General features: G+C 52.0%; 1 protein-coding gene across 1 annotated transcript in view; it reads left to right on the top strand.

Annotated features, from left to right (window-relative positions):
• Positions 1-24,894, top strand: part of MYO18B (myosin XVIIIB) — a 1,784,667-nt gene that overhangs the window by 1,415,989 nt on the left and 343,784 nt on the right. The window contains exon 38 of the mRNA XM_069620271.1: positions 24,699-24,836. Coding sequence (XP_069476372.1) covers positions 24,699-24,836 — 138 coding nt within the window. The remainder of the gene's footprint in view (positions 1-24,698; positions 24,837-24,894) is intronic.

Raw genomic sequence — 24,894 nt, 5'->3', positions numbered from 1 at the left:
TCATCACTAACCAGGACCATGACTTCATGGCAGTAACCAAAACTTGGTTACAGCCGGTCGCTGGCCCTACACTCACCATTTCTATCCAGCAGGCTTCACCATCCTATGCTGTGGCCGCCTAACTCATAAAGGGGAGCGTGTCACTCTTATCCACAAGGACACACTGGCCTTCCGACCCCTCTCCACCATATCCCCATTATCCTGATAACAACTCAGCACCAAGCTTACTCTCTCAGCCACATCCACCATATCCATCCACATCATCTACCGACCTCCAGGCCCGGTCACTTCCTTTGAGGCTGACATCACACAGCTCCTGTGTATAAGTATTAAAGCAACATCCACTTGGACCTAAATTTGGGACTTAAAGACCCCTCTGACAAAGATGCCACCTCATTGGCCAATTCCCTAGACACCCTAGGATTCACCTAACATATGTCCAAACCCACCCCCGGCTAGGTAGATAATTGGACTGGCTCACGGACATTAACTGTAACCTCTCAAATCTAACCATCGCCCCTGACTTGTGTACATACCATCACACCATTGCCTTCTCAATGCCAACTACCTGCAGCCAGGTCTCCATCACCCATTCCCTCCCACTATCACAAGATGCAGCCGCAACCTCACCAAGGAGATGCTACTGCCCATCCTTGCAGCAGACCATACTCTCACAAGAGCTGGTTTACCACCAAACCTATCGAATTTGATGCCTTTGCGCCTCTCAAACCACCCAAAGCCAAACCTTCTACCCACATCAATTCTTGGTTTTCACCTGACCTCTAAGCCATGAAAGCCGACAAATGCTCCCTCAAAACCATTTGGGTCAATTCCCCTTCAACTACTAACAAATCCAACCTCCTTCTGCTCACCAAAAATACAAACAAGCCATCCACTCAGCCAAAGTTTCCTCCCTCTCAGATCGGATCTCTAAGGCCCAATCCCAGTCAAAAAACTCTTTTCAATTTTAGACAAACTGAAATGTCCTATCTCACCCAGAGTCAACTTCACAAAAGATAATGACCACTGCCAAAGCATCCAAGATGCCGTCACCAACAAGATAGACACACTCCAAATCAAAATTGAATCCAAAATAGCATCCATCCTCACAAAGTCTCATTCACCTGAGTTAAGCTCTGCTCCCCACCTCCAACCTCATCCATCTCCTTTAACTCTTTGCCATTCACTGAGGATTAAACTGCCTCCCTCATTGCCTCATTAAAGCCTGCCCGGTGCCAAGGCAACATATGCCCAGCCCCCCTATTCAAGGACTTTGCCATAGCTTTCATCACACCATCACTAACTTTATCAATACCTCATTCGCCAGCAGCTCCATCCCCCCCCTTACCTCAAAGAAGCATGGATATCATAATGCATAAAGAAAACCTCTCTCAATCCCACCATTCCCACCAATTACAGACCTATCACAATGGTCCCCTTCTTGTTAAAAATATTGGATTGGACTGCACACATCTAAATACAAGCATAGCTGGAGCAGCACAAAATCCAAAGTCCACGCCAGTCAGTTTCCACCCAGGTCATCAGGAAAAAGTGGAAGCATTGGACAGCGATGAGATATTAAAGGTCATTAGAGCAGTGATGAGCAGCAGTCAATCCACTGAATCCATCCTCTTGGATCTCAAAAACCAGATGGACTACATTTGTGACGCAGGCAACCTTGCCCTCCTCCTACTTCTCAATCTGTCAGCAGCTTTTGACATTGTCAACCACAAAAAACTCTGCTGTCACCTCACCACTGCTGCCAACTTCTCCCCTGCTGCCACCAAATGATTCACCTCCTTCCTCACGGGTAGAACTGCCCGAGTATATGAGGACAGCGCATCAGCTCACCCCACACAGGTCCCTTGTGGCATTCCTCAAGGCTCTTGCATCCCTCCCACCATATATAATATTTATACAAAACCTATTTTTGATCACGTCATCTCACTGGGTATCTCATTCACGAACTATGCTCATGATACTCATATTCTCATCCCTCTCCCAGACAACTATGAGCATGACTCCCGCCAGGTCTACAACATTTATGACAGCTTCCAAACCTGGATGGCCAAACACCAAATCTGCCTTAATGATGACAGGACCAAGATCCTGATCATCTCATCCAAGCTCAACCCAGCCTACAGTGCCTTCAGAATTGATGCCTGCACCATCCCGATCTCCTCGACTATTAAAACACTTGGCGTCTACCTTGACTTTAGACTTTGCATGACCCACCACGTCAACTCGATTGCCTCCTTGGCTGCTTACACCACTAAACTACTGACTGGATCTAAACACTTCGTCTCTTCACAAGACCGACTAGCTGTTGCTAGGGCAGCGATGCGATCACACCTGGATGTTTGCAACTCCCTCCTTGCTGGCACTTCTCAGCAGAACTTGGACAAACTCCAGACTAGGCAGAATAATGCCATTTGTGCTGCCATGGACCTCTCCAAACGAAACCATGTCTCTGCCCACAGAAGAAAAGCCCACTAGCTCTCGCTGAGAGAAAGGATTAACTTTAAAATACTCTCCATCACTCAATGCTGTATTGCCAACACTGTACCACCCTATCTATCGGAGAGGATTTCTATGGTTAGCTCAAAAAGACCAACAAGATGCTTCTACAGCCAGAGACTATACACTGATCGTTTCAAGCATATTAAAGCAGGCGGTGCTAGCTTCCCTTCCATCGCTGCACGACTGTGGAATATCCTACCTCTGCAGTTATGCATCGAGACCTCTTAATGGCCATTCAGAAAACATATAAAACTGTCTTATTCAATTGACATGACATCATTCTACACAATTGACACTTGACAATGTTCTCCATTACTGTGCCTTGTGACCTCCCCTCCCCTTTCCCTCCTACCCCAAGTTAAGCACCCTGATGCCAATGGGTTTGGTGATATCTACAAATTCAAAAATAAATAAAGTAGGCCTCTAGGAGATCACTATGCTTCTTTGAAATGGTGTCCAATAGCAGAGATTATAATTCTAATTGTTCTGGTATAACACACTTAATACGGACAAGTGGTTTCTAAGCAAAGGATAATGATTCGAACCTGTGTTGCACTGCATTGTCTTGCTTCTAAGACAAACGTATTGCCCCTGAGCTAACCTTCCTCCTCATAGTCAACGAAGAGTGACCACCATAGCAGTGGAAATGCTGGAAAGTGGGAAGAGCTCTGCCAGTGACAGAAATGACTGTACCAAGTCACCACATTGCAGGTGTCTGCTTCTCCCCCTCAGCGTGCTTCAACACACTTAAAGCACTGTGATTCCCCACAGATAATCACATCATTTAGAGCTGGTGCCAACAAATGCCAAACACATGCAGACAGTATTAATGTCAACAATTGCACTAACATTAGGAGCACTGCAACTTACATCAAATGTTGTGCTGTGAAAAAATGGTAACATGCCCCTGGCCATTTCGGTAATCCCCCCTAAAAGCGCATTACAAAATAACGAGGCTGATTAAGGAAAAACTAGATGGGGGTGGGGAAAAAATACAAAAATAAGGATAGGAGTGTGTTGGGGTGGAGAATGCGGGGGGTTGCCCCCCACATTTTTTAAAAATGCTAAAATATGAAAAGGAGTTTTTGAAATTCTCCCTAAAAACTGCCTTTTCTGCCTCGTTATTTTAAGTTCGGTATTTCAACGTAGAACCGCCATTTTACTCTTGTCTGCTTGCTGCGATTCCCCTGCTAGTCTCTGAGTGTTCTTTTTGGGCTGGTCCTGACCCGTCTCCATCCCCATCCGACTGCCATGACCGCGCTTCTGCAGATCCCTCTCCAGATCTAATCCCTCTATTCGGAAGTGCAATGTGTTGCTCGTTTTTCGCATTAATTAGCAATTACAGCAGTGCATTTATTTGCGCAGACAATCGTAGTTTCTAGTTCATTTGGAACCACCATTGATCCATATGTTCATAGAGCAACCCAGAGTCCTAGTTCAACTTCGATGTGCCTCAAATCACAAAGAACAGGGCATGCACAAGTAGACAGGTCAGCAAGTTCACAGAGGTGGCCTGTGCATTTCTCGCGGTGCATGGACTATTGCAAATCATGCTTGCTTGGATCCATTAAGTACATTCTTATCGGTGTGCCCGCATTACATGTTATAGGGTCCCAAGACCCAGGTGGCATTCAGAGTGCCTCTCCGCATGGCAGGATATTAAAGATATGTTTTGGAATGTACAAAAATAGTATTTCTTGGTGAAGAGAACGAAATTCATGAGGAGAAGAAGTGATTCAAAGCATTGCTGGAAAAATAAATAAAAGAAGGGACAGAAATGGTCATTGTATGTACTGGACAACCCGATCGGTTTGGAACTTTTCCATGCTTGGAAATGCCCTCCACGCCTTCTTGATTTGTTGTTCAGAAAGATATTTTTATTTATTTTCAGAAAAGGTAGCAGGATCCCATCTCCAGAAGGAACACCTGTTCTGTGGTTTTTTCCCACTTTGAGAGTTTGCAGCCATTGCTTTTTGCTCACTGTACCTTTCACAGATGGAAAATACCATTTGCATATTGGTCTTTGTCCCGCCCACATGTGCAGTCCAGCACCGAAATGCCTGGCAATTCTCTTCTGAACAAGAGTACCAAGAGCAACCCTATACACGTGTTTCAGCCTTGTTGGGCCTCATCAGTGAGGTGAAGCTGTGCCTCTCTGAGCACAGTGAGCAGGGAGTCCATGTCTGGGTTCCCCCAGGTAACTCAGGTTGATTACCTAACCTTGTTGATCAACTAAACTCTGGTTGATTAACTAACCTCTGCCTTTCTCCCCTCTCTGTGCCTCACGCCTGCGTACTCATGCTCCCTGTAACCAATTGAACTGCGTACACCTCTTAAGCTTTGTCATGCACCACTATAACTAATTCTTGTACCACTGTAACCAATTCACCCAATGTTGTTATATCTATAATACTCTCTGTATGTACCACTGCAACTAAGTAGCCTACTTACCTCTGTAACAGCGGCACAATGACAGTGGGCTGTATGTGCGCAATAGATATAAAATTAAATAATAAACAAATAAAATAAATAACATCACGCTTATACATCATCAATACTCCAGGCAGCACCAACACCATGCCTATTACTGGCTCTGCTGAAGTTGGGGAAAGGTAGACTAGGAAAGTACTGAAAACTAAAATCAGGACTAACGTTTTAACGGGCTGTCCAATGTTGTTGTCTTCCTTTAATTGTCCCAACATTTTTCTAAAGGCGGACTGGCTACCATCCTTGATTAGAACTTGTGTCTGTCAATTTCTGCTTTAACAGCTTTTCAGTAGGTCATTGCACGTGTGTAGATCTGTGGACTACTTGGGAACTGTCTGCGGTTACAGGTAGCCTGAATGTGACATGGAAGAAATTCCAAGCAAGTAAGCAGGCTGAGGAATGAATTTGACACATCAGTGTTCTGTGCCACCTTGGTTTGGACGGTGACTGAGCCTGATGCTGCAATATTCTTGAGGGCCATGACCAGCGTGTGGTGGGATCAAGGTGTTCAGGTGTACCCGATTCCACAGTGCATGGCCTTCAGCTAACTGCAGCAAGTAAACTGATGGCCCTGATTAGCAGGTAAGCAGCGTGGTTCTGAAACCAGACACTTATGAGAGATGGGCCTCATTATGAGTTGGCCAGCACAGGTAAAATGTGGCAGCAATATTATATGATATGATTGGTTATTTATAATGCGCTTAATACCCAGAGGTTTCTAAGTGCAGACCCTGGGATGGAACCTGTGTTGCTCCATGTCGTCTTGCTTCCAAGGTGAGCACGTTGACCCTGAGCTATCCTCCTGAGATCACTGCATTACCGCAATTCCCAACTATGAGTTAGCTGGCAAGTTGGAGGTAAATCTACCACCTTTCTGCCAAATCTGGGTAGAATTACTGCCGGCAGAATTAATGCTGCCGTAATATTGCCGAAATCGTCAATGAAGACCTATGGACTCCAATAAATGGGGACTAACACCGCCACCACCACCTGTAATCCGGTGGTACTATCGCCGGACCAAGTGGTGGTAACAGTATTACAGTATGGTGCTATGTCAACAGATTTACCGCAGACATACCACTGGACTCATAATGAGCCCCAATTCATTGTCTCCATCTGACTATTTCAGTAGAAAGAGTTGGTCTCTATATAGTGTTCACCTGCATACAGTAATCATTGATGCAAGAGGCACCAGAATGCCTGGGAAGTCTCAGTGGCTGAGCCAGCGTCTCTGAGGTTCATGAATGATGTGCAACCAGGTAACAGGTGCTTAAGTCCATTTCAGTCTCATGAAACATCACACTATTTTGTGCTCTTAAAATGTTAATGCACGCATTATGGCATGGTCACATCCTCACCCCTATTTCCTCAAAGTGCATTAGAACATTGATGTTTTCATACTTCTAATTATAGAAACAGTATATCCATATAAAAAATCGAAACAGCACTCAAACTATATCCCCAATGTTTGATTTCATTACCTCACTTTTCTATCAATATCTATTTTCGATCATTTTCTGCCGTCTGTTGGCAGAGGGGCAAGCGCCAGTGGGAGTTCAGTTCCCACCTCATACAACATATAGTGGAACCCACCAGACATGAATCCCGCTCTCTTCCTATAACAATAGAGTGCATTGATCCGGCTCTATGGGGCAAGAGGGGGACCAGACAGGTCAATTCATAGCTTGTGTCCCTTACTGACCACTCTCAATATTGCTGGACAAGTCCCATCTTTACCCATTCTTCCTGGATTTCCAACAGTTACATTTATTCAGTGAGTGACCCACATTCAATTCAGGAAACAGAAGGATCCTTCAGTCCATACACAAGAACTCCATGTTCACAACCCCTGGCTGCTCAAGTCACATGCTCATTGGCCCTTGAATCAGATAACAGGGCCATAAACATCTACTTGTAGTCATTTTAACCATTCACTTTTTTTCATGGCAGCATGTTACACATGCACACCAGAATCTTGAGCGCTGGGAGCTCCAAAGCTCAGCTACCACAGAAAAAAGCCCACAGTGACAGACATGCTCACTGCCACTAACCTGTCAGGGAAACCCAGAACCATCACATTTGCTTTTCTGACTTTGTCCTACAGTCTCTCCCTCTTAAACCAGGCATCATGATGTCGCAAGCGCACACTGCTCATCCATGTTCGTGTAGAGCTGGAGGCCCTCCACTTAATTACTGATATCCCACCTTCTTGAGCATCCCATCCATGCCTTTCAAGCTATTTGCATTCATTGCCGGTTGCTCCGACAAATCCCCCAATTTTTCCTCCAGCCTAGGTTATTTATTCACCAGTCCTTAATATATTATTGACATCTGTAGATTTGATTGGATTATCTCTCACATAGGCAACTCCTGCCCAACTGATCTCTTCTTTTTCAGATGTCCCCGACCACTTGCTCAGCCTCGGCTCAAATATGTCCTGGTCTGGGCTGCAGTTTGTCCCAATTTAACACCATGGTGTGCCAATGGACATGGGGCAATTTTACCACTCCATGTCCTAAGGTCACATTGCTGTCTGAGGGCTACCTACCCAGTGACTCGGGAAAAGTAATGAGACAGTCAGACTCTTCCAACCTCTCACATTTTCTCGAATCCTGCTTGCTTGGATGACATCCCTGCTGCTTTAATACACTGGTTGCCAAGACCCATGGCGAGTCTGCCAGTGAACTCCTAGTTTGCATCACTTTACTCTTTTCCTCTCTGTATCGGTTTGTTCCAGGCGAATGGGATTAACCATCCTATTCCAACAAATCGGGTTGTCTGCAAGCTGACAGGTTCTGGATCTGCACCCCCCCTTTCTGCAGCTATCAACATGCCCCTCACATATTTTCCATCTCAAAATCCACGCTCCAGGTCTTGCAGTGACTGTGGAGTGTACATGCGGTTGCCATTTAAAAATAATCTGTAGGTGCCAGGGGAGCAGCAGCACCATTATTGTGTAGGGCCCCCACACTTAAGTATGATATGGGTTCCTACCAGTGCTCCTCTTCCTCTGATACCTCCATTCACCATGTCTGTCCCCCAACACTGGGAAAGAACAGGAGCAGTATCCCAGACAGTGAAGGTGTACTGGAGCCCCAAGGATGTGTCTTCCCACAAGAGCTTGGCTTGGCGGCATCCATCCAAACATACACAGGCCGATTCATGGAATAAATGTGCGCCGGAATTTCCGGCGCAGAGGGGCCAATACGTGCGCTGCGCCGAAAATTAGCGAAAAGCGCAGGGAAACCAGCGCACGTCGATTCATGGAAGTCCGTGCGCAAGAAAAGCAGAGGACGTGCGCTGAAAAAGCGCGCGGCGCAGGCCGGCGCACAGGTCAACCAACGTCGTGCGCCACGGCCACTGCGCTATCACTCCGAGCGCAGCGCACAGCTCTAAAGTAGGCGGAACACAGGGCGGGACACTCGGAATGGGGAATAAAATGGGGCACAACACTCGGAATGGGGAAGAATGTGGGCGGCACGGGGAAAGTATAGGAGGCAAGTGCGCGGAACGCCCACACGCTCGCATACAACACGTATTCATGGAATAGAATAGGGCAAAAAAGCGCACGCTCAAAGCAGCGCACAGGCACAAACAGGCACAAACACGACCGCCACAAGAAAGCAGGCGGTAGCGTCTCTGCGCCTGCAAGAAATGTGCGCTAAAAGGTGCGCCAACAAATAGCACCTATATACAGACATGATCAATGTCCAATACTGTGGCCCTCCAGGACAAATGACGTACAAAGGGGTACCCACAAACACAGACACGCGCTGAGAGAAAAAATAAACGTGTGCGTGCATACCGGGGTGCGCGGGAAGTTCCACACGCGATTAGTCAGGGTACGTGGATTGCAGGGGTGCGCGGGAAGTTCCACACGCGATATGGCCGGGTACGTGGATTGCAGGGGTGCGCGGGAAGTTCCACACGCGATATGGCCGTGTACGTGGATTTCAGGGGTGCGCGGGAAGTTCCACACGCGATATGGCCGGGTACGTGGATTTCAGGGGTGCGCGGGAAGTTCCACACGCGATATGGCCGTGTACGTGGATTTCAGGGGTGCGCGGGAAGTTCCACACGCGATATGGCCGGGTACGTGGATTGCAGGGGTGCGCGGGAAGTTCCACACGCGATTAGTCAGGGTACGTGGATTTCAGGGGTGCGCGGGAAGTACCACACGCGATATGGCCGTGTACGTGGATTTCAGGGGTGCGCGGGAAGTTCCACACGTGATATGGCCGGGTACGTGGATTGCAGGGGTGCGCGGGAAGTTCCACACGCGATATGGCCGTGTACGTGGATTTCAGGGGTGCGCGGGAAGTTCCACACGCGATATGGCCGGGTACGTGGATTGCAGGGGTGCGCGGGAAGTTCCACACGCGATTAGTCAGGGTACGTGGATTTCAGGGGTGCGCGGGAAGTTCCACACGCGATTAGTCAGGGTACGAGGATTTCAGGGGTGCGCGGGAAGTTCCACACGCGATATGGCCGGGTACGTGGATTTCAGGGGTGCGCGGGAAGTTCCACACGCGATATGGCCGGGTACGTGGATTTCAGGGGTGCGCGGGAAGTTCCACACGCGATATGGCCGGGTACGTGGATTGCAGGGGTGCGCGGGAAGTTCCACACGCGATATGGCCGGGTACGTGGATTGCAGGGGTGCGCGGGAAGTTCCACACGCGATATGGCCGGGTACGTGGATTGCAGGGGTGCGCGAGAAGTTCCACACGCGATTAGTCAGGGTACGTGGATTTCAGGGGTGCGCGGGAAGTACCACACGCGATATGGCCGTGTACGTGGATTTCAGGGGTGCGCGGGAAGTTCCACACGCGATATGGCCGTGTACGTGGATTTCAGGGGTGCGCGGGAAGTTCCACACGCGATATGGCTGTGTGCTCCCAGGCATTACCTGTACACCCTCCACGGCCCCTGCAGGCAGCACACACCACAGGGAACTACCCTGCACACCTGCTCATGTCTCCCACCACCCCCACCCCCCATCCACCAGGGACACCCTCCACCAGGCCCCCACCCATGTCTCCCACCACCCCCACCCCCCATCCACCAGGGACACCCTCCACCAGGCCCCCACCCATGTCTCCCACCACCCCCAGCACTGTGGGGAACCTGCCAGCAGGCCCCCACCCATGTCCAACCCATGTCTCCCACCACCCCCACCCCCCATCCACCAGGGACACCCTCCACCAGGCCCCCACCCATGTCTCCCACCAGCCCCAGCACTGTGGGGAACCTGCCAGCAGGCCCCCACCCATGTCCCCCTGGCCCCAGGTCCTGACGATACACAATCATGGCAGTAATGGCCAGCATACCCAGCACAAACACCCAGGCAAGGATTGCATGCACCCACATAGTGAATGCAATCACATGACACAACCCCAAAGGCAAGTATGCAAAAGAACACGTCTGTCACACACACATACACAATGGGTGCAAGTGAATGTCAAAACCCATATCATGACATGTAAGAAACCAAAGAGAAAATAACACAAGTGTAAGATAATATAAAAATGTATTAAAAACACAAATCAAGTAAACCAATAAAACATACAACTATGTGGCAAAGTAAATAAAAGGTCCATGTCCGAGAACAAAAATGATAAACCAAAAAACAAAGGATTAAAAAATCAATATAATTTGTCCAAAGCAAAACCATGTAGTAGGAAATCAAAGAAAAACCATTACGTCATGGTGTAAACAATAAAAAAATTAAAAAATGTATCTCCCAAAATATAACAATATATACAGGAATGTTCCAGGGTCCATGAGCCCAACAGCACAAATGAAACCTAATACTAACTAATAAAATAAATATGTACAAAAAAGTGGCCATTGTCCGAGCGGTCCAAAATAATAAAAATAAATAAAGGAAACCTAGCACTAACTAACTAAAAAACTATATACAAAGGCAGCGGGCTAGTCCTGCGGCTCACTTGGTGATGCTGGCCAGGGCATCCTCGAACTCCATGTCAATGTCCTGGAGGCGGGACTCTGTCCTGGCCCCGAGGTCTCGCAGGGACAACCCCATGTGCTCACCAAAATCCCTGCGAGCCTCCTCGAGGCACTCAGCCCGCCTCAATGCCCGATGCATGGAGATCTCCGCCCTGGCCATGGCGAGCCGCTCCTCTTCCGCCCGCTGCCGCTCCGCACCTATCCGCTGGCCAAACTCCTCCCACACGGAACACACCGCCATGCCAGGGTTGCCCTGCCCTCCGGCCGATGCCTGCCCCTCTGATCTTGATGGCCCTGAGCCATGATGCCTCCCACGTCGAGCCCGCTGCTGCCTCCGACGCCACTGCCTCTGCCAGCACGACGGCATCCAGGCTGATGGTAACCACCGACGCCGTCGTGCACGTGCCCTGCCCGATGATGCCGGCACATCTTCCATCTGCTGGGGTCCACTTGCTGTGTCGTCCACCCCTGCTGGACCTCCGACTCCCAACTGTGGCAGGGATGGGATCCCCACCGAGCTGGCTGCATTGGTCGGGGCAGGTCCACAGGGGGCCATGGTGGCATCTGGGCCGGAAGACGGCAAGGAGAACGACCGTTGGATAGCCTGCACAGAGGAGGAGAGGGCCGTCAGATTGGCCAACACATGCAGGAACCCCCCGAACATGGCCGATCCCAATTGGGCCACGTCGGCACGGTGCACTTCGTGATGACGTGCGTGCTCCTCCCGGGAAGCACGCACGTCATCACGAATCACAGCCGTGCGCATCGCGACCCCAATCAGGACCTGCTCCACGCGGCCAGGGGTTCCCACGGCCGCAGGTGGAGGGGAGTCAGTTGACATGGACATCCCCACTACCTGCGGACGGGCCTGGGACGGGGCATCCCTGCTGGTGCATGGTGGTGCACTCACAGGGTCAGGGACAGCGACATGCACAGGCACCTCCACGGTGACCTGTGCTGCCTCCTGCCCCTGGCCCTGGACTGCACCAATTGCACCAGCAGGGATGCTCCCACCAGGCCCCATGTGTGCACCAGTGTCGGCCTCCTCCTCCTCTGTGCAAACCACCAACCTGGATGGCTCCTCACCGTCTCCCGCCGTAGCAGGCCCCTGTGGGGGCTCACCCACCCCTTCCGCTGCAGCCGTGGGGGCATCCCCGCCGCCTTGCTCCACAGCGCCGTCTCCGCCCTCTTCATCACTAGCCGCTGCGTAGAGGGAGACAAAGGACACAAGCATCAGGCTACTGTAAAATGGTCCCCTAGACAGGAAGCAATAGCAGATGAGCACCCCTGTCAAAGTACACTTCCATCATGTCCCTCCACAACACATGGGTCAGTCCAGGCAAAACACACACAGTAACAAGCATGGTGCATGCCATGCACATTTCCATGCATGTCCAATTGACTCTTGAAACATTCAATGATATGTGACTCACATGCATCATGGCTCATGCATATCACATGCACACACTTCACCTCAGTCACATCCATCTGGCCCCAAACACAACGAACACAGGCGAAACAAGGGTTAGTTGGGTGCGTCACAGAATCTGTGCATTGTCACACACATGTGTCATGCATCCATGGCATGCACAAGTCACAGACACGCAGGTCAGGCACACAGACATGGCTACCATATATGTACCTGGCATCAGCACCCATCCTTCACCCCCATCCATGTCCAGGTACAGAGACTGGCATGCTCTCATGTCCTAAATCTGCATAGGGCTCCCCATGCCACATTTCAACACATGCAACAACCATGTGGGTCACACATCACTGGTCGCACATGCATTACCATGATGTCCCTGCACACATACATGCATACATGGCCCATGGCACACATACAGGCAAGTATCATAGAACCAGCACACCGCAACATGCCCTGTCTCACACAGTAATGCTTGCACACTTACCGCTCAACTCCAGACGGGCCTCCCTCTCAAGGACCTGGGCGTGGAGCGCTGGGCGTACGCGTTCCAGGACCCTCTTCTGGATGGAACTCATGCGGCCCCGGCCCCCCTCCACGAGGCGCCGGGCCTTCACAAGGGTCCTGGACCTCAAGTCCTCCCAGCGCTTCTTGATCTTCTGGACGTTGCGGGTTGCCACCCCCTCCGCGTTGATGGCAACCACACAGTCGGCCCAGATCCTCTCCCGTCCTTCCTTGCTGGCGCGGGACGATCCAAAGAGGGCATCATACTGCCCCAGGACATGCTCCACCAGGACACCAACTTCGGTGGCAGTGAAGCTGGTGCCCCTCTGCCCCTCTGGCCTGGGGTTGCCACTGGTGCCAGATGTCGAAGTGCCCGACATGGCAACCCCAGAGGCAGGTGTGGGTGGGCAACTGGGTCCTGGGGCTGGGCTGTGGAGCGATGTAATCCCAGTTGGGAGTCTTCAGTTCCAGCAGGGGTGGACACAGCAACTGGACCCCTGCAGATGGCTGATGTGCAGGCACCAAATGGCAGGGCACGGTGGCAGCAGGCAGGCAGGCAGGCAGGCAGCAGATAGCACGTGGGAGGCTGCTCAGGGCACTGGGGGGGCAGTAACTTGGCCTTCTGGGCAGGAGCGTGGTGTTCCGTGTGTTTTCGGGTGGCCAGTTTGATACGGAGTGATTTGGCACGTGAAATTCCTGCACGTCAGCGTGAAATCCGAGGAAAGGGCCTTAGCGCGTAAGTGCATCAGCACGCATACGCGATTCTATTGGACCAGAGTCCCTCACCGCGTAAGCGCGTCTGACGTGATCCGCACGGGCGTTCCCCACTCAGCACGTGATGACGGAGCACACGTGGAAATACTGCACGTCAGAGTGTCATCGCGTGTAATTGGCCAAAAGTGCGCGTACACGCGATTGGCCAATGTACGTGTATTACATCGCGTGTAATTGGCCAAAAGTGCGCGTACACGCCATTGGCCTATGTACGTGTATTACAGGGGTGCGCGGGCACTTACACACGCAAGTACGTCAGCGCACCTGTATGCCTGCTGCGTGGGAATTTCCACACGCTATTGGAGTGGGAACTAGATTCCAGGGGTGCGAGGGTCACACGCTCGCCTAGAACACGCGCAAGGCATTAATTTGTGCACTTATCAATAAACAAGCCAGATGCCAGGATGAACATACCGTTCCTAGCAGCAGTGGCAGTGGGCTACCAAAGGAGGAGAAGGAGGAGAGTCAGGGCCAGAATATTCACACCCAGAACCAGCCTATTCGGGATGCCTGATGACCAGGTGTATGGGAGGTACAGGTTTCCAGCACACATCATACTGGACCTGGTCAGTGAGTGGGAGGATGACCTCACATCACCCACCCTGTGCTCCCAAGCACTCAGCCCCCTGCAGAAGGTCCTGAATGTACTGCACTTCTTGGCCACTGGATCCTTTCAGCGGACAAGTGCCATAGTGGGTGGTGTGTCACAGGCCACGCAGTCACGCTGCCTACACCAGGTCTTGAACATCATCACTGCACGGCCATCAGTCCGCAGGCACATATATCTCCCCAGGACTCATGCAGAAAGGCGGACGTGCATCCAGGAATTCTATGGTGTGGCTCAATTCCCCAAAGTGCTTGGTGCAATTGACTGCACACATGTGGCTCTACGTCCACCCAGGGCAACAGAGCACATCTATAGAAACCGCAAGCACTGGCATTCCATCAACGTGCAAGTTGTATGCAATGCCAAGGGAATCATCACATCAGTATATGCCAACTATCCCGGGTCCACCCACGACAGCTTCATCTACAGAATGTCTACACTATGCCGGGACCTGGAGGCTGGACAGCATGGAGATACATGGCTGCTTGGTGAGCATGAATGCCACTGCACATGCATGCATGTCAGATACTGGGTCATGACACAACACCACTAATGATACCCATCACCACCTCTGCAGGGGACAGTGCCTACCCTATCAGCCCCCACATGATGACCCCAATCCGGAACCCCACCACGCCACCCGAGGTAAGGTACAACACAGCCCACATTGCAACACGGGGCATAGTGGAGCGCACATTCGGAGTGCTGAAGTCACGCTTTCGCTCCCTTGACCGTTCTGGCGGGCAGCTGTTATATGCTCCCCGAATAGTGTGCAGGATCATAGTGGCAGCATGTGTCCTGCACAACGTTGCAACACGCCGGGGCCTGCCCGTGGACATGGTGGTGCCCCCACATCCACAACCACATGCACGCCCGCTGCGCATGGGAGGGGAAAGGGCACGGGGGGTGGCAGCCCGTACGCAACTGGTGGCCAACTTCTTCACCTAGGAATCACAGTGCTGGCTAGTGCACACTGCTCTGGCACATACCATCTGACAATCAATGATGACACTACCTGACAATGTCACAAAATTACTTGACAATAAACTGTCAGATACACATCAGCCTGAGATTGTTAACATGGAAGTGTCACTATGTGTGCACCCCTACCTACACATACACCAGCAATGCATCACAACGAAAAGACACAACTCCATCAATCAAATATGCATTGCCACAGGCGATTCACTACATGACAACATTGCCATGTCACCCATTCCCTTCACAGTCCCGCCACTGAGGACACCATGTCATGGTATGTGAGAGCAAACAAACTGGCCATCACAACATGACACCGGTGTCACAAATAGCAGTGCCCCAAATGGAACATAGCCGCACTTGAACAGCTAACCGCGCTGGAGCCACTACTAGACACCTGTGTAAGAGTAATTTCAATCAAATTACACACCAACCCACCCTGAAGCCCACCCAAACAAGACACAATGCATGTAATCAATGGTAGTCTCATTACCTGATTCTGCTGGTATGTCCTCACCGTCCAGATGTACAGTGATGGCGCCACGCAAAAGTGTCAGTGCACATCTACCGACATGTAGTCTGACTCCAGAGAGTATGCCCGTGTGAAGAACTGTGTGAAATACCTGCAAAACATGAGCAACATATGTAAGTAGAGGCACATATCAAACCATCATGCATAGTTAGGTGCAACAACAATGTACACTATGAATGTCTACACAGTATTGACTATGGACTGGCCAACAGCTCATGGGAGTCCAATGTCACCGTGTAATTTGCTGTCACTTGGGCACACCCTTTGCAAGCCCATGGAAACGGAAGCAGGAGGGGTGTGGATGTCTGCTACCCAAGCATCTAAACCAAACTCAGGACAAGCCTGCATGTGCCCAGCCACAATACAGTGTATGCCCAGGTACCCACACAAGGCAACACTCTTGGAAAAGAAAAAAGAAAATTGAGAAAAAATGGCCATGAAAGGGCCGGCGGGGGGGGGGGGGGGGGGGCGGGCACCTATGAGGTCCGAGGACAGGATGCACGCCACAATCCACCTGTGTGGATCATGGGAAACTAAAACACCCCATAGGCTCGTGGCCCACACGGCTACTCTGTTGTGGGAGATGAGTCGCTATCGCTCTGGCCAGACCCTGCAGCTGACTCAGGAGGTGGGGGAGCTGCCTCAGAAGATGGTGTGACAATGGGAGGCAGCCCACGCAAAGCACGAGTTTGCTCCTCCATGGCTGCAAGCAGGCGGGTCTGGTAGTTCTGGTTCTGGGTTATAATCATGCGGAGGTCCCCATGCAGTAACTCCCGGGATGACCTGACCTCCGCACGAGTTGCCTGCATCTCGGCCGAGAGCGTCCGTGTCAGACGCTCCAGCTGCTCCTCTGTCCTTCTATGGGATGAAGCCTCAAGCTCTAACAGGGTCGACCTGAGGTGATGGAATTCTTCCCTCAGGCCTTCCCTGTGGCTCTGGGACTCCATGGAAAGTGATTCCCGCAGAGTCGCCAGTGCCGCCCGCCTGTCCTTGTTGGACGCCAACATATCCTCCCTGTGTGCCTGGCAGATGGACTCTGTAGCCTGCTCCAGTCGCTCCATCAGCCTTTCTGGGGGGACAATGGAAGTGGCCACCCTATCCATGGCCTGTGCAATCATCTCGGATGATGCTGCCTGTTGGTTGGCCATACCGTAGATGGATTGCTCCCAAGCGGTATTGCCAGGTGGCATACGGCCACCACGTTGACGGGCACCACATCTGCCTGGGGCAAGGCGGACTGCGCCTTGCTGTGCCGGCAAGGCCTCAGGCTGCAGGACTGCATTCCCTCTCTGATCTGCAGCCGCAGGAACAGGATCAGGATCAGAGATTGTGTGGTGTGGCCCTGCATCCGTAACCACCGGAGGCTGAGCTGCCGACACTGACATCCCCATTGAGGGCAATGGCCCGGCTGCAGGTGGGTCGGACAGAGGAGATTCCGAGTCTACACCTGAATACTGCTCGGGGGAGGAACCCCCAGAGACACCCCTCGACAGCACGACCTGCAGCACTTGTGGGTTTTCACCCACAAACACACCACGTCCCTCACTTGTGGAAGGTCGGCCCGGGTTGCCCTCCTGGGACGGCTCAACCACCACATCCCCAGCATCAACAAGTGCTTCGTCCCCTGCAAAGACATGAAAGAGAAAAATGGAAACAGGCATTAGCACCATGGCATGCAACAAGGGCTGATGAACAACAGAGGCAGTAGTTCTACGACACATGTCCCACATGACTGGGAGACCTCCTATGCATTCACCATCACTGGGTCTGTAGGGGAGGCTCAGGGCATACAATGTACAGATTGGAGAGCAACGCCTGCTCACCATGCTGCCTAGCACTGCCATCACACATTGGCCGGTGATTGCCATGTCAAAGGCACATGCCATCACACACATGGCATGTGACATAGCCACCAAGTGAAGAGGGAGAGGAGGGCAACTTTTTAGGATTTCTACCACTCTGGTCCTGACATTGCATCATCACATCAATAAGTTGACATGTTGTACATGGATCTGCTAGTCCAAATTGGCCACGATGCACAGTGCCTTGTCTACATCAACTAAATGCAGTAAACAATGAGATTCCACCTCCCCACACCTGTAAAGGAATCATATAGCATTCGTGAAGCACCGGTCCAGAAATGTATGAAGGTACAGCGGAGCACTGAGGGGTGGTGGGGCAGTAGGGGATGCCAGTCAACAATCCTACTGGTGCTGGTGTCATTCATGTCACGCAAGTGCAGGGGTGGGTGGCACAATGAAGTGCAAGGGGAAGTGGCGGCTGGGAGTGCTGTACAAGGTAAGTAGGACTTAACGTCAAGGGCAGATGGTGTTAGGCGCAGACAAGTGCTGGGGGGGGTGGCCTATAGGGGTACAGAGACAATCATGCAGTGCTGTGGGCTCGGAGGGGACAGGGGAGGTACACACTGCATCTGGCTCGGCAAGGTCCTTGCAGATTTCTATGTGTCCTGCAGAGTTGTCACATGCCGCAGATATGTGCCCTTGGATTGGGGATCTCATCTTGGTGAAAAGGGTGAGGCGCTATTGCCTTTGGAGCATGTGGCAGGCCAGTTTGCCAGAGGATGAGCATGATGCAGGACATTCCCTCTCTGCCACCCGGCACCTGTGGTCTGGGTTCACAAGATCCGAGTCATGCCAGGACTCTGCATTGGCATGGGGCTTCAGACAGGTGGTCATGACCGTGGCAAAGACATCCAGTGTACCTGACATAGAGTGGAGCATGGAGTGGGCCCTGTCAGGATGGGAGTGAGCCTAAGGGGGAGCTGGATGGGGGGGAGATTTTGGCAGCATGAGCCTCGACTGACACACACTTCATGGGTTGGAATACCAAGAAGGTGTGTGACAGTGGTGAGGGTGGCTTTGCCTGTGGTGTGGTGAGGGTGAGCTGGGAGGAGAGGAGAATGTGATCACTCCAGGAGAGAGGAGTGCAGAGATGGACGGAGAGGGGAAAGTCAGATGAGATCAGAGCATCAAGAGTGTGCCCTGCAGAATGAGTAGGGACAGACGGGAGTCTAGAGGGTGAGAGGGAGTTGCTGAGGTCACAGAAAGGTCACGTGGGGGGGTCAACAAGCATGCAGGTGGATGCGTACAGCAACAAGGAAGAGGATTTCTGTGTCTGGGGACATGAGTGAGGAGGAGAGGTGAGGACACTCAGAAAGGAAGTAGTACATTTGACCGGTTTTCCCAGACACAGTACGCACAGTTTGTGAATGTCAAGGTGTGGTAGAGAGAGACGTCACAGAAGCCATTCCAGAGTGGAGTAGGTCTAAGTAGGAGTGACAGTGGCAGGAATACCCTCAGGGAAGCCAAGGGCACACCCCCCCTGCACAGTAGTGGCGGGCCAAGGAGAGGGTCTCCTGAACATCAGGTAGGAGTGTGTGAAGGATGCAGACAGAGCTGGCCGTCAGACATGTTTCCATGAGACCAAGGATGTCAAGGTGCATAACCTCATGTAAGTGACAGATATCGGAGGAATGCCTGATGCAGCCGCAGTGAAAGGAGTGTAATTGTGGAGGAGGTTGACAGCCTTGGAGGACTTACGGGGAGTGCTAGAGATCAGAGGTGCAGCATGTGTAGGAGTTGGAGTGGGAGGCGGAGAAGGATCATGGGAGGGTGCAGGGAGGCAGTGCAGGATTGATGAGGAGAGAGGAGTGGGGACAGCAGGAGAGGAAAGGAAGTTGATGAGATGTGGCTAGCATTTCTCAAGGAGAATGAGGTTGGCCTAAGGGCCTTGGACTGAGATGCTCCCATTACCATGCACATCAATTGTGGCCTCTGAGGATTGGAAGGAGGCCAGGAGTACACCCCAACGGGTCCCACCATTGATGGTGGAAGAGGAGCAAGGAGAGAGGACAGGGACCATGTGAAGGGTCTATGGGACAGGCAAAGGCATGTATGAGCAGATGTCAGTGAGAGTTGGCTTTGAGTAGGCTCAGATGCACTTGTCAGCAATAGGGTGGGTCGCATTGGAGGGCAGGGTGCCCTCATTTGACTGTTAGCAAGCAGGTGTCGTGAGTAGGGCACGATGGTCTGAACTGTAGAAGTCAGGGAAGATAGACCATGAAGAGCAGCATGGAGTGTGAGGGAATGGGGCTCGAAACCAGACGGTACCAAAGCACACAGGTAGGAGGTGGATGTCAAGGCAACATCCACAGTATGACAGCATGTTGGTTGGCATTTATATACAGAGGACGCATTAGCATGTGGTATCATTGCATGTCAGGCATGTGAAGATGAAACTTGATTGGCTGGGGGAAAGTATAGGAATGGTATGTAAGACATCAGATGAATAGACAGGGGAGTATGAGCAACAATGTAGTGACAAAATGACAATTCAAGGGCAACTTCCATGGTGTAGGGCCATATGTGCACTGTTGCCAGTTGGGATAGTGCTGTGGGCAGATGGTGTTGCACTGAACATACTGGATGAGGCACATGGGTGCCACTATCTACTCTGCCACACACCCCCTTGACAGGCACCCAACATGAATGCTTCACACACACACCATGCACATGGATAATACACACATGCATGTGCACTCACCGGATGATGCCTCGTAATCAGGGAGATCTCCCACACCTTGGAGTTGTCCCTCGGTGACGTAGGATCCAGCTACGGACTCGTGTGGTGTGAGTTCTATTTCCTGTGCTGGGGACCCACCTCCAGTCACCAAGGTTGCGGCATGACTTGAGGCCAGCTTATCCTTTGCCCTGCGCTTAAGGTCATTCCAGCGCTTCTGGCAATCACTAGCTGTGCGCCTCACTACTCCAAGGGCACTTATTCTGTCAGCAATGGTCTGCCAGTGTGCCTGGCGTCTGGCATGTGTGGTCTTGGACCCTGCAACGATGACCATTTCCCTATCATGATCTGACACATACTGAACAAGTGCATTCAGTTCGGCGTCTGTGAAGCTTGGCTTCCTTGATGGGCCGGACTGTGCAGCCGTGCCTGGGGAATCAGCCTGTGCCGGACGTGCACTCTTCCTCTTGCGCTTGGAAGGGGGTGGGGATCCAGAGTGTCCTACGCCGCTGTGGACACTAGGGGCAGGAGCCGTGGTGGACTCAGTACTGGGTGTGTGGGATTGCACACTCAGCATGGGAGTAGGTGCAGGCATTGGGGGTAGTGGGATGGGGTCAGGCCTGATCTGAGGTGCATGAACTAGGACCGACACAGTCTTGGCAGGGTGTATGAGAGGTGGGGTGGATGGAGCCACACCCTGGCTACGGGGGCCAGCAGATGACCTATCTGGCATAGATGCGCGTGCCCTGATGACACCAATGTGCACCGGTGCACGTGCAGTGGACCTGCTGACCTGGATGTCAGCGATGGGATCACCCTCGGACAGGTCTGCTGCCACAATGGGCTGGTCCAACAAGGGCTGATCAGGGTTGGTATCAGCCACATGACCCTCAACTGGGGGGGGGGCATGGGTGTCCCTGACTGGTCCTCCAGACTGGGGGGGACAGGGGCACCCTGCAAGTCACAACCACGTCCCCTAGTGGATCCTCCACGGCCACCACGTGTGGCTCGGCCACCTTTGCCACCCTTACGGCTTGCACGCCTCCCAACCATGGCACTGATGTTATTGTGCGTATGGGAGTCGGTGTGCACAATTGTCCTGGGCAATTGGGTGTCAAAGGGGTTGGGTACCAGATGGTATTCGTACCCTAGTGCAGTGGCAAGGCTATATGACACCCCTGGGGAAAGATGACGGGTCACGCAACGCACAGGCACCCCAGAAAAGTTAAGGAGCGTGCACAATACCCCTCCTAGACCACGTGTGCTGATGGAAAACCCTGCACTACGCTGTGGCATCCAGTAACACAATGAACGTATGCGTGTCACACGCAGCCTAGAATGACCTCTGAAGGGGTAGGCTACACACGGGGCAAGCACAGAAGTTAGATACGTGCGTGACTCACCGTCTGCCAGGTAAAAGAGCGTGAAAAATGAGCGCGTTTGGTTGGCAACACCCCCGCCAAAAGAAGATGTGTACGCTGTCTGAGGAGACAGGACAACAGTAGAAGGGGACACTGTTTGAGGGAACAGGCCCAGGTAAACCAGTACAAGAGGAAAAAGAGAAAAAGCTGTCAGAGGTAACAGGGAGTACGAACTGGAAACGCCGTGAAGTAAATCGCGTGTGAAACGACAAGAAGTACAGAATTCACCCACTCGCTCTCCACGAAAAGCACGTACAAGGAAATGGTGTTCAACACTACCTTATATACAGGCCCACACATACAGCGTCACTTACGGCGTGTACGTGCTTGGCCCATGTTCACCAATCACACGCTTTGTCACTTCTGCGTGTGGATCCTTTTTCACCAATCACACGCTTTGACACTCCTGCGTGTAGCTCACTTTTCACCAATCACACGCTTTGTCACTCCTGCGTGTAGATCCATTTTCACCAATCACACGCTTTGTCACTCCTGCGTGTAGATCCATTTTCACCAATCACACGCTTTGACACTGCACGTGCAGGTAACTATAGACGCACATATGCTGGTGACGGGTTTTCGCGCGATTCGCTGAGTGTGGGGTTTTCACGTGCAAAATCACTCCCTATCAGGCTGTCCACGCGTTCAAACACGAAAGACCACGCTCCTGGCCAGGAGGCCAAATTACAGTCCCCCAGAGCCCTGAGCACGCTCCCACCTGCCATCTGCTGCTGCCTGACTGCCTGCTGGCCACGTGCCCCACAGTGCTGGTGGGTGGGGGGGGTGGGAGACATGGGTGGGGGCCTGGTGGAGGGTGCCCCTGGTGGATGGGGGGTGGGGGTGGTGGGAGACATGGGTGGGGGCCTGATGGCAGGTGCCCCTGCACTGCTGGGGGGTGAGGGTGGTGGGAGACATGGGTGGGGGCCTGGTGGAGGGTGCCCCTGGTGGATGGGGGTGCAGGGGGACATGATCAGGTGTGCAGGGTAGTCCCCTGTTTTGTGGGCTGCCTGCAGGGGCCGTGGAGGGTGTACAGGGTACACCTGTGAGGGCCCACCCAGCCTAATCGCGTGTGTAACTTCCCACGCACCCCTGTAATACACGTACCAAGCCAATTCGCGTGTGAGAATTCCCACGCACCCCTGAAATACACGTACCCTGCTGAAGTCGCGTGTAAAACTTCCCGCGCACCCCTGTAATACACGCGCCCAGCCTATTCGCGTGTGGAAATTCCCGCGCACCCCTGAAATACACGCGCCCAGGCTATTCGCGTGTGATAATTCCCGCGCACCCCTGAAATACACGCGCCCAGGCTATTCGCGTGTGGAAATTCCCGCGCACCCCTGAAATACACGCGCCCAGGCTATTCGCGTGTGGAACTTCCCGCGCACCCCTGAAATACAAGTACCCTGCTGTAATCGCGTGTGGGACTTCCCGCGCACCCCTGAAATACACGCGGACAGGCTATTCGCGTGTGGAACTTCCCGCGCACCCCTGAAATACACGTACCCTGCTGTAATCGCGTGTGGGACTTCCCGCGCACCCCTGAAATACACGCGCCCAGGCTATTCGCGTGTGGGACTTCCCACGCACCCCTGAAATACACGCGGACAGGCTATTCGTGTGTGGAACTTCCCGCGCACCCCTGAAATACACGTACCCTGCTGTAATCGCGTGTGGGACTTCCCGCGCACCCCTGAAATACACGCGCCCAGGCTATTCGCGTGTGGGACTTCCCGCGCACCCCTGCAATTCCCGTAGCCTAGCTTTTCGCGTGTGAAACTTCCCGCGCACCCCTGAAATGGACGTAGCCTGGGATTTGACGTGTGAAACTTCCCGCGCACCCTTGAAAATCGCATGGGCCGCTTGCCGTGATGGTCCAGTGTTAGCGCAGCTCCTTGCGCTGGTTTGTGATTTTTATGAGATTTCCCAGCGCAAGGGGCGTTCCTGGGGGCGTAACTGGCGCTGCAGCGAGTCGCTGCGCCACTGTGCGCCACGGCTGCCTGGGGAAGCTAAAATCCATGAATACGCTGTGCGCCGGATTCGGTTTTGGCGCACGCGGCTGGCGCAGACTATCGCAGGCGCACGCTGTGCGCCAGCCGCGTGCGCTACTTGTGCGCTGGATTCTATGAATTACCCTGACAGAGTCCTCCGCCCATGGTTTAATAAGAAAGGATATTTTTCACTTTTGTCAGACACAGAAAGAGGTATTTTTTGGGGGCAAAAGGATATTTTTTTAGGGGAGCAAACATACTCAATTCTAAACAAAACTGACTTAATTGGGGAAAGCATGCCTCAAGAGGGCAGGTGCTGCCTTCCATACAACCATATTCATAGGTTCTTCATCCTCCATACACCCAAACATATCTACCCACTCAATCCATCTTCCCATAGCCCCACATTCGCCCACTAACTCATCCACCCATGCAACGACAATCACCCAGTCATCCACCCAACCATATTCCCCCACGTATTGCTCCATCCGTACAATCCTATCCGCTGACACAAAACAGAACATAAAAAACAGACCTATTGGCTTTGCTGGTGTCTGTTTCCTTATGCCTACCTTTATTTCCTATTGTGCCATTGTTCGTGTATGCCACATACCCAGTTGTGAGTGTGTTCGCCATACTCTCCTGCCTGACACCCACATAACTCTGTATTTCCCGATCGAAAATAAGCTAGACATGTTTGGTGCACATTCGTGCATTGGCGCAGTTCTCTCGTATTTGATGTTTTATGTTATTGTGAAATTATGCACACATAGAACACATTGATGTATAAAAAATGCATAAAGTGGTGTTTCACTGATGATTATAAACTAGGAAGTGCAAGACTGGTGGATTCAGTTCACAGGGTGAGCTCCGCAGTCTTGCTTTGCATATCAAGTATACCGCATTTATTCACCCATTGTTCACATGCATTCTCTTTTTTATGGATCAGCTGCAGGCGGCTCAAAGCCGAATTGTCTACTTGGAGCATTCGATGGTGGAGCGCTCAATAGTCAGCAAGCAGGAATCCGTCATTTGCGACCTAGAGAACAAGATGGAATTCCAGATAGCCCAGATCAAGAGATTTGAGGTGTGTATCTGATGCCATTCCAAGGGTAAACATCATTTGCAAAGACATGATATGGTGT

This window comes from Ambystoma mexicanum, chromosome 10 (genome assembly GCF_040938575.1).
Source record: "Ambystoma mexicanum isolate Mex_15411 chromosome 10, UKY_AmexF1_1, whole genome shotgun sequence".
Classification (NCBI taxonomy): domain Eukaryota; kingdom Metazoa; phylum Chordata; class Amphibia; order Caudata; family Ambystomatidae; genus Ambystoma; species Ambystoma mexicanum.
The sequence above is the reverse complement of the archived record's forward strand: the minus strand, read 5'-3'. Positions and strand labels throughout refer to the sequence as shown.